The sequence below is a fragment of the Rissa tridactyla genome, chromosome 8 (assembly GCF_028500815.1).
Source record: "Rissa tridactyla isolate bRisTri1 chromosome 8, bRisTri1.patW.cur.20221130, whole genome shotgun sequence".
Lineage (NCBI taxonomy): Eukaryota > Metazoa > Chordata > Aves > Charadriiformes > Laridae > Rissa > Rissa tridactyla.
In genome coordinates this window covers 54,248,304-54,266,417 of record NC_071473.1, presented here as the reverse complement: position 1 = coordinate 54,266,417, position 18,114 = coordinate 54,248,304, and the positions used below count along the sequence as shown (strand labels likewise).

The 18,114-nt window shown below is 50.8% G+C and overlaps 1 protein-coding gene across 1 annotated transcript in view; it reads left to right on the top strand.

Moving 5' to 3' along the window:
* The window catches only part of WLS (Wnt ligand secretion mediator), a 39,697-nt gene extending 21,909 nt beyond the window's left edge, over window positions 1–17,788 (top strand). Inside the window, exons 3-12 of the mRNA XM_054212797.1 lie at window positions 6,192–6,316; window positions 7,514–7,675; window positions 8,627–8,763; window positions 9,161–9,329; window positions 9,500–9,597; window positions 9,905–9,968; window positions 10,820–10,963; window positions 12,607–12,690; window positions 14,149–14,302; window positions 14,840–17,788. Coding sequence (XP_054068772.1) covers window positions 6,192–6,316; window positions 7,514–7,675; window positions 8,627–8,763; window positions 9,161–9,329; window positions 9,500–9,597; window positions 9,905–9,968; window positions 10,820–10,963; window positions 12,607–12,690; window positions 14,149–14,302; window positions 14,840–14,949 — 1,247 coding nt within the window. The 3' untranslated portion in view covers window positions 14,950–17,788. The remainder of the gene's footprint in view (window positions 1–6,191; window positions 6,317–7,513; window positions 7,676–8,626; window positions 8,764–9,160; window positions 9,330–9,499; window positions 9,598–9,904; window positions 9,969–10,819; window positions 10,964–12,606; window positions 12,691–14,148; window positions 14,303–14,839) is intronic.
* Window positions 17,789–18,114: the final 326 nt, after the last annotated feature.

The following is an 18,114-nucleotide window of genomic DNA, read 5'->3' as shown; positions in this document are numbered from 1 at the left end:
GCTGAAGGCAGATGTAAATTAAGTGTAAAATCTAAGTAAGTAGTGAGTAACGTGCTTCTTCCTCACTAGATTGGATCCAAAAAAATACAAATAAATCTTGTCAAGCCAAAATAATTGCATGTGTGTCTCTGTATCTTGCTTCTAACTTTGCATTAGTGTTAAGAGCTTCATTGATCAGGTAATTGGAATTGGCTCCTCAAGAGAGGTAACACTGAAGATGTGAAATAACCTCATTTCCTCTTTTAAATCGACCCTTTGAGGTTCTTCTCTCAAGCTTTAATCCAAGTCTTCAAAGCCAGACCTCAGTGGGCTGGGGTTTTTTCCGGGGGCGCTGGCTGCCGCAGCCCTGTGGGGAGAGGGATGGGGCAGGGATGGACGTCGGGGTGACTCATGGGCTGGATGCTGGCGCTTCCCCTCGCCTCCGGAGATGGAGTCATCCCTCCGTGTCATCCCTCCGTGTCATCCCTCCGTGTCATCCCTCCCTGTCCAGCCGGTGAGGGCTCTCCCAGGGTGCAGGGAAGCAGAGAGCCACCGGCATCCCGAGGGGGGTCTGCGCCCTTCCGAGAAGGAACCAGCCTTAATCGCATTCCCCTTGGGAACTGGGTCTGGGCTTCCCTAATGCAGCTGTTTAAATGTTTTTGAAATGCAGATGTTCTCACAATGCAGATGTTCAGAAGCTGAGCCACTTCTCTTGTGTTTATCCCTCATGGAAAGCTGGGAGAGACTCATACTTGCTGTTTCTCCAAGGAAAAGGTTATTTCTGTGTCTGAGCTTTTTTTGATGCGTTGTGCATTCAATTATTAAAAAAACCCTTCCCCAAGCAGGGAAAGGCGGCTGCGATGGAAAGCTTCGTGCCGCTGGCAAGGACGGCAGCACCTGCAAGCAGGACCCGCTCCCAGCGGGATGCAGGATGCTCTGCTGCGAGCAGGGCCTGCGGGAAGCGAGCGGTTGGTGTACGCGGACACTGGCTGCTCTCCGGCACTCGCACATCCGCGGGGGAGCGGCCATCCTCTGGTTTCCAGCCCCAAGAAATCTGCGCACAAAAGGCTGCTTTCAAGCCGAAGTGTTACTGCGCAATTGGGTCTGGTTCCCATCGTTGGGTTTGAGGAACACCTTTCAGGGGAGGGATGAAGGCCGTTCAGCTCGTCGAGGAGCGTTCTCCAAAACAGCAGCTGTCCTGGGAAGGATGGTCCCTGCTCCCAGAGAGGACGGGGTGAGGCGGCTCTGGGAGCCACCGCTCCTTCCCACCGCAGAGCAGCGCCGTGGCCGTCCATGGCCGGGGTCGCTGGTGCCGAGCGCACACGTCCCGGTCCCGGGCAGGTTGGGCGCTCAGCGCTGCTCCCGTCACATCACTTCAAAAATCCATTCCTGCTTCGCTTTAGTTGTTGCTTGTGGGCACATCTTGCTGCCGGGCGCTCGTGGGCAGGGTACATCGGAGCAGGATGGGAGAGGATGTGCTGTGAGCTCGCAGGGGATTTCTCTGTCTTTCTTTTATTTATTTTTTGGGCTGGTCTGCTGCCATGGTCCGGGCTGTTTGCGCTTGGCGAGCTGCCCTGTTCTTAACAGGGAACATCAGTCCTTCCCTCTGAGCGGCTTTGCAGCACGGCCGTCTGCATGCCAAGGAATAATTCACTGGGATCCATCCTTGGCTGGAGCAGGGACCCGGAGGCTGCTCCCTCCCCACAGCCACAGGCTTTGGGAGCCCCCGGAGCCGGGCTCTTCCTGCCTCAGTTACACCTTGGGGAAAAGGAAACCTGGAATGGCTCAATATTGAGTTTCCATCTCGGAATGCAGTGTCCCCGTGGGGTACAGAGCCGTGGCTGCGCTGCGCTGGGCGTTGGATAGTGACGCCTCCATCTATCGGGTGGCGTAACAGCGTGGAGGGGCCTTCACGAATCCTCAGTCTGAAAAAAACCCCACTGGTTTTCTTCTCTTTTTACATCTAGTGAACTTCAGAGGTTAGTAAGTGAGAACAACTTCTGGTTTCTTTGCTGTTGGAAAGCAATTGCGTACAGGCGGACGGCTGCAGGCTCCTGTTCCAGCTCATCCAATTTTGGTCTCTTTGGTAGGTTTTGTAATTTCAGAGAGCCGGTGAAGCATGGACGGGTAATGCAAATAACGCCAGCATTTCTTCTGTTTGCTTGCGTCTGCCTCCTTCCAGGCAGCTGTATTAGTATGCAGCTGGCACAGAGCCGTCTTCTGCAACAAATTCGCTATTTTTAGACCATTGTAACGCGAGCGACGATGCCTGCTGCTAATATCGCACTACGAAGGGAATCGTGGAAAAGATCTCGGGCGCTGAACGTCTGGCAGTAACACGCCAAGGTGAAAAAAGCATCTGTTGGTGGTGCTTGGGAGCACGGGAGGTGGCGGGGGGGGTCACGGCGCCTCGCAGCCCTGCCGGGGGACAGACCCTGGGAAGCCCCGCAGGAGCGCGGCTTCTCGTCGCTCATCCCTGGAACCCAAAATCGTCTATTCCGGCAGGGTTTTCAATATAATCCTATGATACCGGTGAGGTTGACACTGGGCGCTTGAGCTGCTACCATCAGGAGTGATGTACCAGGCTCCAAATTGTCTACAGATCTGCGATGGCAAGGTGAATCTGGAGGCATGAAGAGGTGCTCTGACACAGTCCTTGTGTGATGAAGTTTCCTGGCACAGGTGATTCCATCTCTCTGAATAAGACAGATTTCGGTCTCCCTATTTCTACCTTTTATTGTTGGGAAATTCCGGAGAATCTCGATTAACATGCGTGGAGGAACTGAACAATTGCTTTCCTCGAACGCGTTATCCGGGAGGCTGAACGCAGGTTTGCAGTAGCTTTTTCTCGTCCTTCCTTGGCGTGCATTCCTCCTCTTCTGCTGGGGCTCAGCCTTGAATAATTAAATACTTTATTCTCTGTCAGCGCTTCCAGAAGTAAAAACTGCCTTGATGGTCAGCCTCTTGCCTCCTGCTCACTCCTCCCATCTGCTGTTTTGATGGTAAATAACACGGTTTTAAACCACCTCGCTTTTATCTTGGAGCCAAGCGTGGTGGAACAGGAGCTGCTGGTTCTCCCTCTGCCCCGTGCGTGTGTCTGCGGGCACGGGCACGTTCCCGGCCCGGAGCCATCAGCGGTGTCAGCGCCGGGCACGAAAAGGGCACCCGCCCACCCAAATCGTGTTTGGTATTAATGTGAATAAGTCATGAATCTTCTTAAAATTCAGTTCTCTGCCGAGGAGGGTGTCACTGGCCTTATTTCTGTCTCTCGGACAATGGGGACTGCTAATGACAGGCTGCGTGGACTGGCGTGGGACTGGCCGTCTATCCGTATATTTGTGTATATATGTATACATATACGTATGTACATATTTTATCTTGAAGAGTCTTTGTACAAAACTGTTGTAATGGGAGGCGTTACCCTGGCGCAAGGACTGATGGAAATTCAGAGGGAGATTCTAATCCCTTGGTCTGGAAAGGCGCACACTGCCATTATCTCCTGCCTCCCTGCTCGACGGCAGCAGCAACGTTTGGATTACAAAGATGAAATAATGAAAGCTGGTTTTGTTGGATTTAATCCCAAGCATTCCACTTGGTTTTATGGCTTCTGAGATGGAGTTTGTAGTTCTCTTTAGCCGGGCCAAGTTCAACCTTATGTTCCCATTTATCTGTTTTGCTGGTCTCCTAAATAGCGGATCTGAGATGGCAAATTCATGTTTCATGGAAACCTAACTAAGGGCTGCTGTGGAAGGGAACGTGGTATCGATCCGGATGGAACAGATCACGCGTGCGAAAAAAATGCTCAGAAGAATCTTGCTGCATCCACATCAGATGCACCAGATCCACATCAACAGAGCCACCTCCAAATACTGCAAACAGCAACTCCAAACCACAGATCCCATCCGTGCCCCTTCCCATCGTTCTGGAGGAGAATGCCACCACATACTCCCAGGAAAAATATAACTGAAAAGGATGATAAATATATGGGACACACAGCGCTTGAAAGACTCGTGCTTACTCGTAGATATGCAGCAGCCGCCCTCCAGAATTATGAAGACCAGATTTATTCTGGAGCTGAACTTCAAAGCTCCTCAAGAATTGATGTGTCTCTGCAGCCCGTTCCCAGAGCAGGCAAGCCCTGTCGTCGCACAGACTGGTCCCAGTGAAAAGCCATGGGCCTTGACAACGTGTACGGTGCCTTCTGCCTCCCCACGGGACCGAGCACATACGGCGTCGGCCCGTGCGGCGACGCAGCCCTGACGGAATGTGTGTGTGTGTGTCAGCTCGCATCTGCAGAGGCGTTTCTGAGCTCAGGAGCGTGCCACAGCGCGCTTCCCGGGAGCTAGCAATCATGAGCTGTCTGCAGGGAGAGCATGGTGCTTCCACACCGGCGTGGCAAGTGCTTCTGTAGCCATCTTCCAACGCTTCTCCACGGCGGCCGGTTCTGTAGCCATCTTCCAACGCTTCTCCACGGCGGGTGGTTCTGTAGCCATCTTCCAACGCTTCTCCACGGCGGGTGGTTCTGTAGCCATCTTCCAACGCTTCTCCACGGCGGCCGGTTCTGTAGCCATCTTCCAACGCTTCTCCACGGCGGGTGGTTCTGTAGCCATCTTCCAATGCTTTTCCAACAGCTGGGGCTCTCAGAGTTTGGTGACCTATGAAAAGAGCCTAGGTTGTAGCAGGCACATACTCATTTCAGAACGTGTTCCTCTTTCAGAGCCATCCCTGGGATCTGTGCCTGGTAAATAGGTGGATTTTATGTCTGGTGGAGCTGGAACAGACTGGCCTGGGGTTTTTAAAGCATGTTTACATGTTGCTGCTTGGCAGGCTTCAACTGTAACTCTCAATTTCATGAACTTGCTCGGTTACGGCACCTAAATAAGTCTGTTCTAGCCCCATTTCCATCTTGCAGTGATGACCTCTTGGCAGCAAGAGCATGTTTAAAAGCAGTTACACCCCGTGCTCCTGCTGTGAACGTGTCCAGGAGAGGACGAGCTGACTGTTTCCATGCAAATTTGATGTGGTGAGATTACCTGGGCATATAAACTCTCTGGGTGTTTACTGACATCAAGTTGGTGCTTCTGTAAAGGCAGAAACAAGCCAGTGGTGCTGCGGGGGGTGTGTGTAGAGGGGAGGCCTTCAGAAGCCTTACTGCGTGTGAGAGAAGTTAAACAATACATACAGAAAATATGAACTCCGTCCTCATTTCTGCGGTTATGGGCCATCCCTTTTTCCAGCAAGGCCAGCATAGCTAAACTTCAATTTTTTAATTTTCTTTTTAAAGGAACTTTGTGTAGTGTTTTCTTATCACTCTGGCAACCCTGGCTAATCTTCTAAGAGCAGGGGATCCTAGGAGTGGGCAATGGTGAAGTGATTTGGGCTTTTGGTGATGCATTTTGACCTTTCCCTGCCGCCTCCCTTCCCGTCCCACCCAAAGACCTCCGCGACCCTTTTTGTTTCTTTCATAAAACGTCTCCCTGGTGGAATACATCTTTGTTAAGGGGCGTATTCAAGACCTTTGTATTCAACGTGTCGGGCTTCAATGTTTATGGATGGTGAACCTACAGCCAAAAGAAACCTAAGGTCATATCGAGAGGACTTCTGCGATCATACCTGAATGAGCAAAATGTCCCATTAGTCGCGTGGTTTCTCCTTTAGACAGTCCATCTAACCATACAGACAGTTGTATACTTCATCTTTTTTGTGGTTTTCTGTAACAAAACACTGTTTCAGTGATGCAATACAGTTGTTTCCTGGAGCGGAAGGACCTATTGCATTACCTGCAGAAAGTCAATGTTGAAGCCTGTCCTACTGTCCCTCTGCCAGCCCGCGGTGAAGAGGCTGCTGGGTGGCTTTTGGGCTTACTGTCTGTCTCTGCAGCTCTTGAGGTTCCAGCTTTATATAATTACTGTTTCTGATGCTACCTGAATAAATAATGCTCCTCACCCACAACTGTAACGTAAGCTGTAAGTCATGGTGTGTTTAAAAAGGTGTCAGACCTTTATGACCAATTTTTTCGTCTCTACTAGAGGGGGCATAAATGTTTTGGAAAAAGGTAATTTGGTCTGTATTGTTTGGAATGCAAAAATTTCCACTCCCCTCCGTAGCTGTGTGCCTCTCAGAGGTCCTTTCCGTGTCTAGAGGCTCTCCCACCCTTCTGACGTTCTGTACCATTCCTCTCTAACAAGCCTGATGTCTCCTTACTCTTGCAGAAGAAAACGCAGAAATTACCCTGGATGTGTCATTAGCATATCGCGATGACATGTTTGATGATTGGGAAGAAATAGCCCATGCAATAGAGATCAGGAAGCTGAAATGCACCTTTGGCTCACCAAAAGTAAGGTGTTTTGATGACGCTGGAGGTGGGGAGGTGTGGGAGCGTGGTGGGAGTTGTCCTCTTCCTTTCCTTCACAGTGCTTCCTAGAAGCTCTGAGTTGTTCCATTGTGAGTTTCAAACGTGTCAGCTTTCTCTTGGCTCAAAATCTTTGAAAACCCGATGAGCTCCACACGCAAGTGGTTCTGTTTGGTGGTACAAGAGAAGGGGATGAAGTCAAAGGTAGACTTAGAACTGTAAGGAAGAAAAGGTGTGAGCTCAACACACAGATCCAGATGCAAGAAGAATTGTCCTCTGTGGTTGTGATCAGGCTGGAACTTGGATGCTCTGAGATCTGTGTAACCCAAACCATCCTAGAGAACTTGGACCTTTCCATCTTACGCTTTTGTGATGGACAAAACCTTGTTCTTCAGGAGTGGCAAGGAAACAGCCCACCAGGGATGGTGCAGCACCCAAAGAACCTGGAGAGGTGGGGCAAGAGGTTCTTAAAGTAACTTCTTAATGCCTCAAGTGACAAAGCTTAGGAGCAGAGAGCACACCTAGCAGTGAGGACGGAGCAGCTTGGTTAAAGATGTTTCTTTTTGTGCTGCAGCCTGTTAATTCCTGTGTTCAAATTAATCTGGTGTCTCTCTACCATGCCATGGTTTTCAGCTCTGCGTCTTGTTCTCCCATTTCGCAGTCCCTTTCAGCAACCCACTTGTGTTCTCCAGTAACACCTGTACCCTTCCGTACAGCCACACGTACGCAGTAAATACCTACGAGGTGCAGAGGAGAGTATTGCTAGTAAAACAGGGCTTAAAAAACTCCACATCAAGACACGTGTGAGAGAGTTGCGCATTTTGTTTTGGCTCATGTTGTCCTTGCTGAGGGAGGGCACTTGGATCCCAAAGCAGCCTTTCATCTTGAAAGGCTCCCTTGACTTTAAGTATATTTAAGGGCCTGAGACGTGAATCTGCTTGAGGTCAAACGCTATTGACTAAAATAAACCCAAACAATCAAAAACTTGAGCAAAAATGTCCCCAAACTGCTGATGTTCTCCAGACTTGCGTGGAGTCTCCCCAGGGGAAGGTTGGAATTAGCAGTCAGGCTCCCGGTGCTCCCAGTGGTCCCAGTGTTAGGGCTTTTGCCGACCCTCACCATGGAGGCCGTGCTGGTCTGTCCGAGGCTGACCGCCGCCTTGTTGCTCTGTACCCTCTCTAGACCCTGGAGTCTGAAGGCCGTCACTACGACTGTGACTTCCTTCCCTTCATGGAGATCGGCAGCGTGGCCCACAAATACTACCTCATCAACATCCGTCTGCCTGTGAACGAGAGGAAGGGCATTAACGTGGGCATTGGGGAAATCAAGGATATCCGCCTGGTGGTAAGTGTCCGTCTTGCTTCTGTCCGTGATGTCTGCCCGGGGGGTGCTGCAGCTCCTTTCTCGATCTTCTCTTTGATCCACAGCAAGGTCCTACACTTCGTCGCACGTAGTTCCCACCTGCAAATGTGGCTTTCCTCCTTCCCGAGAGATGCCCTCCTCAACTGCTCTCTTCTGAGGAGCCCTCCCCAAGCCTTGAGCAGTGCCACCCTCCTGCACTGCCCGGTGGCCACCTCCAGACCTGGGCTCTTCCCCCGTCCTCTCCTCCTCACCACATTCTGGCTCAGGTGCAGGGTCCTCCACCTGATTAAGCGTTGCCTCTCGTGGGTAGGAGCCCAGGAGGAACAGAACAGCAGGGTTGAGGGGGCACCTGCTCTGCCTTGGAGTCGGCCATCGCCGCGCAGGTGTTTGGGATGGCTGTCAGCTACCCCTGCTCCTGCCCTCCCCTGAGGCTTGGTGGCCATGGGTGCTTTTCCCAACTGGAAAACTTCCCAGCCCCGTCCCTCTCAGCAGAAGCAGCGAGCCCACCGGCTGTGGTGGCTGCAGACAGCGGGGGGAGGGCCTGTGTCTGGAGAAATGCATTAATTTGGCTGACGCGTCTCCCACCAGTGGTGACTTGGCTTCGTGAGGATCTTGTTACTTGTCTGAGAGCAGTTGTGCCAGTTTTTTCCATGCTGTGTCAGAGTGCCCCTCTCTCCACCTCGCAGTGGGAGCTGCGTGTTGGCGTTTGTTTTCAGGACTTTTGAGGCCTCCTCAGATGGCCTGGGTGATGAGTAGGCACCTGCTCCCTTTCCTGTGTTGGGCAAACCGCGTCTTTCAAAGATTATTTGCATCTACCTGTGCTTACGCGTACTGCCACATCCGTGCCTCTCCTCTCGCACCTGTAAGGAGAAGCACGGAGTAATGATGTTAAACCCTGCGCCAGCTGTTGCATTCCACCTTGGTTTTCCTTAGGGCATCCATCAAAACGGAGGCTTTACAAAAGTGTGGTTTGCCATGAAGACCTTCCTCACCCCCAGCATTTTAATTATCATGGTGTGGTACTGGAGACGGATCACGCTGATGACACGCGCTCCTGTCCTGCTGGAGAAGTGAGTAGGGGCTCACGCGCTGGCTAAGGTGACCCTCAAGCAAGAGGACCCTGGCCGAGGTGGTCGCTGGTCCCAGGCGGAGCCCATGTTTGGGGAGACATGGATGGTCTTTTCTCTGTCCTCTCCCTCCACCCAGGCACACTGGGAGCAGGAGATATCCATAGCTTCTCTTTTCTTTCCCGTTAAACCCATAGAGAATGAGTAGCTGCATTTGCCCATGGCTGCTCAGAGGGGCTTAGCCCCAGAGGTTTGCTGGCAGGAGGTGACACCCCACCGCCACTGCCCAAACAAACAGTGCCAGGTTTTCTTCTGTTGCTCTTCATGCACAGCTTTGGCTTCTGGGGCTCTGTGTCCTTGCCTTGCAAACTGGAAAGAGATGGTGTTTCTGCCTCTCCAGGGTCATCTTTGCCCTGGGAATTTCCATGACGTTCATTAACATCCCCGTGGAGTGGTTTTCCATCGGATTTGACTGGACTTGGATGTTGCTCTTCGGAGACATTCGACAAGGCATTTTCTATGCCATGCTGCTGTCGTTTTGGATCATCTTCTGCGGAGAGCACATGATGGTGGGTATGACCCAGACGAGAATGCGGTTTCCAGCCCCACTTGCAGCCATACCTGGCGACTCCCATATACTGGTTGAGTGTGAGGACTCACGCCAGGTGAGGTGACTTCAAGCTAACTTGCTTTTCCATTTTTTCTCTTCTTCCTCCTCACCTCTTGACCTTCTTATTAGGACCAGAATGAGCGGAATCGTCTCTCAGGTTACTGGAAGCAGGTTGGACCTATAGCTGTTGGCTCCTTTTGCCTCTTCATCTTTGACATGTGCGAGAGGTAGGTGCGGCGCCGCTCCCCGTGCACCTCCCACGGCAGGGACCGGCGGTTTCACCCCCGTGGCTGGATAAACGGCCCCATCTCAGGAAGCGAGGAGAGGCTCTGGGGAGCACACTGAAGCTTGTTGGCGTTTCCCAGCAGCATGTCTTGTCCCATAGGACCATAAAGAAACGCTTCCCACCTCGTCTCCTCCTCGCCCGCATGGGGAAGCAGCGTGGCTGGCTCATCCCAGGCTGTAGGACAGGCGTGGGGCTCTCGGAGCTTGTTGGCTTCTGTGGCAGCTCGGTGTTTTCTCTCCTCCTTGCAGGGGAGTGCAGCTGAAGAACCCCTTCTACAGCATCTGGACCACCGAAGTTGGCACGGAGCTGGCTGTATCCTTCCAGCTGGCTCAGGGCAGGCTCAGTCTGCGTCGGTAGGAGAGGGAGGTGTTCCCCTCCTGCCCGATTCCTGCGGGGTGTGGGGAAATCCACCTTTTGGCAGGCTGGGACGGGAGGCAGGGCTCGGGTGCTGCGGGAGATGCTGGTGTTGGTTGGAGGAAGCAGTCGGTTTGGAGACGGGTGTCTCCCGGGGCTGGTGCTGTGCCCGGGGAAGTCACTGGAGAACTGAACCTCTCCTCAAGATGTCAGAGATTTGGGGGAAGCAGTGGGGATTTAGGTCCTGGGTGTCATCACGATAACTCCAGAGCCCGTGCTGCCCCAGCTCTGCTTCCCCCGGCCCCAGCTGCGATGGCATCTGCTCCGGGGCCCTCCCTGTGCTGCCGCTCCTGGGCCAGGCATTGCTGGGGCATCTCCATGAGCTGCTCTTTCGGGCCCGGCTGGAAGGGCTGGCTTTCACTGCCGTTCATTTTGATTACCGGGCTGAGATAAGCTAATGCGATTAGTCCCCCTCCCGCGGCATCCAGCCCTCTTGCAGGAGCCTCTCCGGAGATCGTGCCAGTTGGCGATGGCTTCCCAAATCTCTGCAGATTTCCATGGGCGGGCGTTTTGGTGGGTTATCCCTCCTGGTGCCATGTCGATCGCTGGGAGCCGCCGGAGCCCGCGCTCCCCACCGAGCCGGGGACTCCCCCGGCACTGCCTCACTCAGCCGTCCTGAGTGCCTGCTGCCCGCTAGAAGTTTAATTATGATTTTTTGGGATGATACTAAAATGAGTGAATCGCCTGAATAACGTTTGCTATTATTTTGGTTCAGCTTGGACCATTTTCTCTTAACCGGCGCTGCCCAGATGGCCTTTATTATAGTCGCGGGAATCTGCTTGTGTCTCTATTTTCTCTTCCTGTGTTTTATGGTCTTCCAAGTGTTCAGAAACATCAGTGGAAAGCAGTCCAGCCTCCCGGCCATGAGCAAGGCTCGCCGCCTTCATTACGAGGTAACGTCCCTCCTTCTTGCACCGATTCTTTATTTTCAAAATGCCTTTTTGACCGTAAAGTCTGTACTGAGACCTTCTCTATCCGTATAGTCCTGAATTGGAAGATCTGCTCTTTATCGCCTTTCTTGCATTGCTCAGATCCCCTAAATGCCTTTTTGTTTGGCTGTCATGTCGACTTTATTTGGGTCTTTAGTCCCAATGAAGTATTTTTGAGTTGTCAGGAGGGTACATCAGCCACCTCTCCTTTCTTATGAGTCGTTGCTGTCTCCCAACTTACTGAACAGCGTTGGGAGGACAGAAGAAAATTGGCCCAACTACCATTTAAATTACTATGGGGTGTAAGCCCAGCAGCTCCCAGTACCTCTGTTTCTCCGTCCGTAATATTAATGATTGCGTTTAATGGAAAGTGTTACTAAGACCACCCTGTTTTTCCATGGCCTGAATTCAGATTTACGGGGATGTCTTTTCCTAACCAAATTGCAGGAGGGAAACCGTCCCACCAGAATCAAAATGCAACGTGTTCAGCCCATTATCCCCGTTTTTAGCCCATGATTTTGTATGTTGTTTCTGTCCTCGCTGTCTTTAACTGCTGCAAAACACGAGGAGCTCGCTTTAGGTATTGTTTCCATGGGTGTGTAAATATTTATCGCCAATGTCGTTTTGTTAAATGATGGTCACTTCTCATTTAAACAAGTCCATTATCACCCATCGGGAATGCACATTTTAAACAAAAAAAAGAAAATGTGACTTGAGAGAATGCAAACAAGATATTGAGCATTTCTTTCCGTATTTCCCTTTAGCAAGAGGCACAGGAGTTCGGCTCGTGTTGTAGAGCTGCTGCGGCCGTGCTCCCCTACAAACATCTGGCAAGCATGAATCTGGGCTGGAAGAGTTAAATTAATAGTCGCTTGTTGTCGTAGTGTGGCAGAGTAATTACGCACACGCTGACATTTCCACCAAAATTCCAGAAACAGGTTAAAAAAAACAACACACACACATATAAAAACAAAACCAAAAGAATTTGTAAGTAAAAATGTAAAACCTAGTGCAAGCAAGTCCGGTATGCAGTCAGATTCCCAACCAAGCCATCGGGAGCCATGGTTTGTTTTATAATCTGCGTTCTTCTGGAATAGCCGGCGTAGTTTTGACGCGCGTTGGGAATCGCTGGAGTTTCCAGCCAGCCAGCGGGTGGAGGTGAGGGTTAGTCTGGTACCAGCACCCGTGCTGTAGAAACCGACTCGTCTTGCGAAGCCGTGTTTGTTTTACCGCAGGGATGAGCTTTCGGGCTGGCTGGTGGACGAAGCCCATGGCTCGCACCGACCTGCCTCCTCTTCCGCGCTAACTCTCGGTAAATTCGTCACAAAAGCGAATGTAATGGAAAGGCAGAGCTGCCCAGACGTGCACACCCCGCGCGGAGCGTGCGGGAGGAATGCAGACATGTGGGGAGCGGAGAATATGGGCTGTCGTGAAGACGGCGCAGAGGAGTGGGTGGAGGTTGTTTTGCTTTGGGGTTTCGTGGGTTGGACCCTTTTTTTTTTTTTTCTTTTTCTTTTTTTTTTATACTTGTGTCTTGTACATGCTAAAAACAAAAATGGGTTTTGTGGATTGTGTTAATGTGAGCGGTGACGTTTCTCTCTAAACAGGGGCTGATTTTTAGGTTCAAGTTCCTGATGCTCATCACCCTGGCGTGTGCAGCGATGACCGTCATCTTCTTCATCGTGAGCCAGGTGAGTGACAGAACTCGGCTCCATCCGAGAACACCAGCCCCCGATTCCTTTGCCGCTAACAGCGTCGGCTCACCTGCTGTTCAGACAAGGCATGCCTGTTATAAGCAGATTTGATAATAAGTCGCTTTTTAAGAAGTTGTTTTCATTTATTAGAAGCACCGCCATGATATTGCTTCGGCTGAGGCCTTCATAAAGGCCTTTGTCTCGGGGGAAGGCTTGGGGCTGTGCTCTTTGAAATATCAGCCAACACGGTTTGGTCATTTCTGAGAACTCAGCAAGAGGAAAATCTTCTGTTCCCATTGAAAAAAAAATCCGGTGGCTTTGGATGCCCACAGAGCAATAACAGAATTGAGCCTTCCCTGGGCTGACTTTGCAACCCTGCTGTCTCCAACGGCGTCTCTGCCCGTTCATTCTGAGCTCCGACGCCGTGTCTGTACAAACAAGCTTCTATCGCTGCTGGAATGTGCTTTGGTGTTTACTCCAAGTGACTTTTCAGATTGCATCTGTTTTGAACTTGTCATTTTTGGTAGTTCCTAAGCACAGGCAGCTGTGGCTTCAGGAGAGCCGTGGGTGCAGGCTCACCAGTCCAGTTTTGCAGAGTTTAGGGGTGCAGGAGCAGCTTTTCCCTCACCGCATCACTTACACCTTGGGGTACGTGGTGGGTCCCATCGCAAAATACGGCAGCAGATGATTTTGCTCTTAAAAATCTGTTAGACTGAAGCAATGGTTTGAGAAATGGCAGTCTGATTCACCATTGAGGGCTGACGACCGTAACCGTCACCGCGTACGGGCATAACACAAACCATCTTCTCAAGGTAGTTTAGCTTTCGTCCTTCCCCCTTTTTTCTTTTTCTTTAATGGAAAGCCAACCCCTCGGTGTGAACAGTCTGCCTCTCTTCAAGTTGTATTAATATTGATGACATTTTCATAAATCGTGACAAATCTCTGCCTGCCTAGGGCTGCTGCTGTCAGCCGAGGCCCCTCCCCTAAGACGGAAGCAGCAAGCGGCATTCGGCGCATCAGCTCTTCGCATTATTCACGCTGGTTTTCCTTCTATAAAAGGTCTATTTATAGAAGTCTTAACGTTTTCAGATGTTACTAGTTGTCTCCTAGGTACTGCCCTTTATGTGGCAATCTTTGCTGAACACATCAGTTACGGCGGGGATGTATCACAGAATAGGAGAGGTTTTGTCACGTTTAAGAGTGATAAATCAAAGTTAAAGAAATCCTGATGCCACCATTTTGTAAAGACCATTTTTTCCCTGCGGATTAAGGCTAAAAAGGAGAATCCTAGCCTGACTTCTGCATCGCTGAATCTGTTCTACTCTATTTGCTCAATCCTGTTGAATCGACGCTGTTCTTGTTGATTTAAGTTAGTGCTTTAGGGAGCCACTTCTGTATTTTTAAAGAATCTGGTCTTACTGACCGGCCCGTGCGTGTCTGCTTTCTCCTGGGCAGGTGACTGAAGGCCACTGGAAGTGGGGGGACATCACGATACAAGTCAACAGCGCCTTCTTCACCGGCATCTACGGCATGTGGAACCTCTACGTCTTCGCCCTGATGTTCCTCTACGCGCCGTCGCACAAGAATTACGGCGAAGACCAGTCAAACGGTAAATGCCTCTACGTGATCTGATGGCTCCCATGGGAAGAAAGCAATATAAAGGGGGTGATTGATACCTTTTGTGCGTCGTTTTTTTGCCAAAGTGCACGTTCAGTGCCTTGAAGTGTTATGCAAATGATGGTTTGTTTTTCCTGGCAGACACTTTAATTAATGACGAGGTTAGACGGGTTTGAGTATTTAGCCAGGGCTGTCTAAAACCTTCTAGATGTTTTTTGTACTTTTTAGCGTGGCCCAGTTGTAATTGCGTAGCTCAAATGGAGGGACGAGGAAAGGAGAAAATAGAAATCTGGGCAGGTGGAGAATGGCAACGCTCTTGATTCCTTTATCTGTTGTCTTCAGCAGCGCAGAAATGGTCCTTTGCCGATATGCTTGTATTTAAATAACTGTAAATAAAAGCATTTATAGAAATGTTGCATAGTCCATGCATCAGGTAGCTCCTGAAAGGCTGGAGGGAATAAAACTTTGCTTTCTAATTGTCAAATACTTCGTTGGGAGACCAGGCTAACTCAATAACGTCCTTTCTCAGGTGACCTGGGAGTGAACAGCGGGGAAGAGCTTCAGCTCACCACCACCATCACCCACGTGGATGGGCCGACGGAGGTTTATAAGCTGGCTCGCAAGGAGGCCCAGGAGTAACACTGAGGGGGTGGCCGCAGCGGGGACCCAGCGCGGGGTGGAGAGCAGGGGACAACGCGAGGCCCTGCGGGAGGACGCCCCCCTCACCTGCCTGCCTTCTCCAGCACCCCCTAGGGTATTCTCACTGAGCTGTGACACCGAGCAGAACATTTGTAAACTCTTTACTATGGTGTAGTTATTTCGGGGGGGGAGGGATATGTATATTGTGTTACACTCAAGCACGTAAAAACCAGTTAGAAAAGCATTAAGGTTGCAAAGTCGCGCATTCAGAAGGTAGGAAAGGGGCAGAGCTGACGCTGGGCAGTTTTGATTTGGCTACGGCGTGCCTGTGCATAAAGGAGCTCGGTCGGTGAGCACGTACTCAGCACTCGGCGTTTTCTTCTTGTGTGCAGCTTTACGCAAGGTGTCGGCTGGGGGGGAACTGCAGCCTCGTGGTAAAAACATGTAATTCCACTGTCTGTAACTGCCATGAAATTGTTCGAGTCTTTAGTACAGCCCTGCAACTCGGCAGCAAACCTCTGTCACTTGAACGAAGCGCGGCTGGGGAAGGGAGTAAACTGTAATAAATAAGATTTTAGCGGGAGAAGCGACACACTTTCTCAGTAGGTTTTGCAGCTTTTTGTTAAATGTAGAGGGATGTAAAAACTGGGTGCCTGAGCTGAGCCACAGGAGAAGGCGGTGCTCCTGATCCCATGTCCCAGAGGAACCAGTCCCTCTGCCAGCTCCCACCTCTTCTCGGCCCCTTTGGCTTCCCTCCCTCCTGTTGTCCTCCTCCATCTCACCTCCCTGTTAAGGATTCTTCATTTTCATGCTGTTTCCGTGCCATGGGGAGAAGAGCAAGGCCACGGGAGGGACGGTGCGTTCTCGGGTCCCGTGCCCATGAGCTGGGCAGAGGATGCCAGGTTATCCCGCTCCTCCTGGCACTGCTGGGATGGAGCACGCTTGGCCGAGCTGGATTCTTCCAGGGATTATCAGACTTGAAAAAAAATCCCCTTGTCATGCACTAACGTGGGTATTTTCTTTTCGGAGCAAAAGCAGATGATGAGGTCGCTCACCCCGCGCTGTGCCTGGGCAGTCGGGCTGTCAGATTCTTGGCAGCGCGAGGGGACTGGAAACCAATATGGGACGGAGGAGTAAACTGGGACTGTGCTGGGGACCAGTTAAGGGAAGCGTTAATGGTGTGTGCGGGAAGAAGCGTGGCCAGAAGGGTCTGTGCTGCTCAGGGCACACCTCCTTCCAGGGCCTGGAGGATCCGGGGGACTTGTCACCTGTGAATGTCCCTGTTAACTGCTAGTAACACATAACTCAACCTCTCAGTTTTGTCCCTAAAAGATAAGAATCTGCTGCTGCTGTCTGTTGCTGAAGGGTCAGAGATTAGGAGCCTGGGGGAGCTCCCAAAGCTGCTGACGGTTCCGCTCTCGCCGTCCCTCTCACTGTTTCAAGCATCTCGGTAACCAAATGCAGCACCGCCTTCCTTTGCCTTCTGCATTCCTTTCCCTGTGATTCTTGAGACAAGTCAATACTTGCGCTGGGGTGAGGCGTTCACATAATTCCTCTTTATTTTCCCAATCCACCAGGGCATGAGGCTGGAAGGCCAGGGCTTGTCCCTCGGCCACGTGTGGGGCCGGCCAGGGACCCCGTCTGTCCCCTCACTGGCCTTTCCCCAGGAGGGGTTTCTCACGGGGACCTGCTGCCTGTGCCAAACAAACAGCACCAGGAGGTGCTGGGCTGTTATGATCCCAGTAAGACCGGCGCTCTGTAAAGTAGCATTTATTAGAGCTCAGCACTACGAAGAAGAAGAGGACAGCGTAGATAATCTTGCGTCCTTTTGGTTGCTGGGAACCCCAAGTTGTGCTCTGGCGAACGGGTGTCCCATCAGGGCAGACCCCATCTGTGAAAGGGTTGCCCTGTTGTTGTTAATTCAAGGTATTACAGCATTTCCTTAAGAGAAAGCAATTCCGTTCATCGTTCTGTTCAATCCTGTTCGTCGTGCTGTTCGCCCGTCTCAGCAGACGCGGGCTCAGCGCCGAGGAGGGCTCGGGGTGAAGCCCCTCGCGTCACTGCAGCACCAAGAAACGCTGAACGCTACTCGAGGGAGTAGCTTCGGGTGATTTTTGGATACTTGAACTGCAAAACTAATAATTTTTTATGTTTTGTGTTTTGGTTTGTTTTTTTCTTTTTTTTAAAGTGGGATGGCAATGGCCCTGTATTCAAAGGAAATGTAGTTTAAAAGGTATAAAAAAAAAGGAGAGGACACACTGTATGTGGAATAAGCGCTGGGACCGCACCTTCAACACGGATGGCAAAATGTAAGCAATTTTCGTGAGGAAAACAAGCGCTAGTAGGTACAAGCAGGGTTCCTACTTGCAGTAGTTGTTCTATTACAAAATGAATTAAACTAACGCACATCGTCATAACTGCGGCATGTTCCTGGCTGAGTGCTCGACTTTGCAACTTTAACGTCCTTTTTACGTTGGGTTCTTACGTGATATTTATGTTGTTCCGATAGATGCGTCCGTGGTTTCTTTTACAGCTTAGCATAGCATCGCGTTTTGTAAAGGCTCCTTACAAATGGGGAGCTGCAGCTTTAAAACCAAATTTTGTGTCAAACACTAACAATTTGTTTACGGGGCACATGTGTGCGTGTGTGTGTATGGTTTTTTTTTTATTATTATTTCTTAATTCCTAAGCCCTATTCATATGTCTCAGAAACAGTCCCTGGGTCTTATTAAAATATATCCTTTTTTTGTTTAGGTTGGGTTCCAGTTTTTACAGAGTGCTTTAAGCAACCTGGAAAACGTGTAGTTTTTTTAATTTAAATAAAATATACGATATTGTGGCTGTGTGGTTGGGCTGCTTCACTGCCTGGGAGATCACAGCTCTTCTGCTGGGATCTCGTTTGCTTTTGTTTGGTCTTTTACTTCAGGCAGTTGCAAGTGGCCCGAGTTTGTCGTTGGGGAAACTGGTTTGACTCACTTGGACGATTTTCTCCTGCGTCTCTCCCCAGATGCGCTGCTGCTGCTGGCTCTTTGACCTTTAAAACCTTTGCTTTTGGACTAATCGTTCGCCGAGCCGTTTCTGCCTTGTCTCTGGTTGCAGCTCCCCTCGCCCAGCCCAAGTCTGCTCCCACGGCGGGGCACAGCCGTCAGGCTTTCCTTCGGGGAA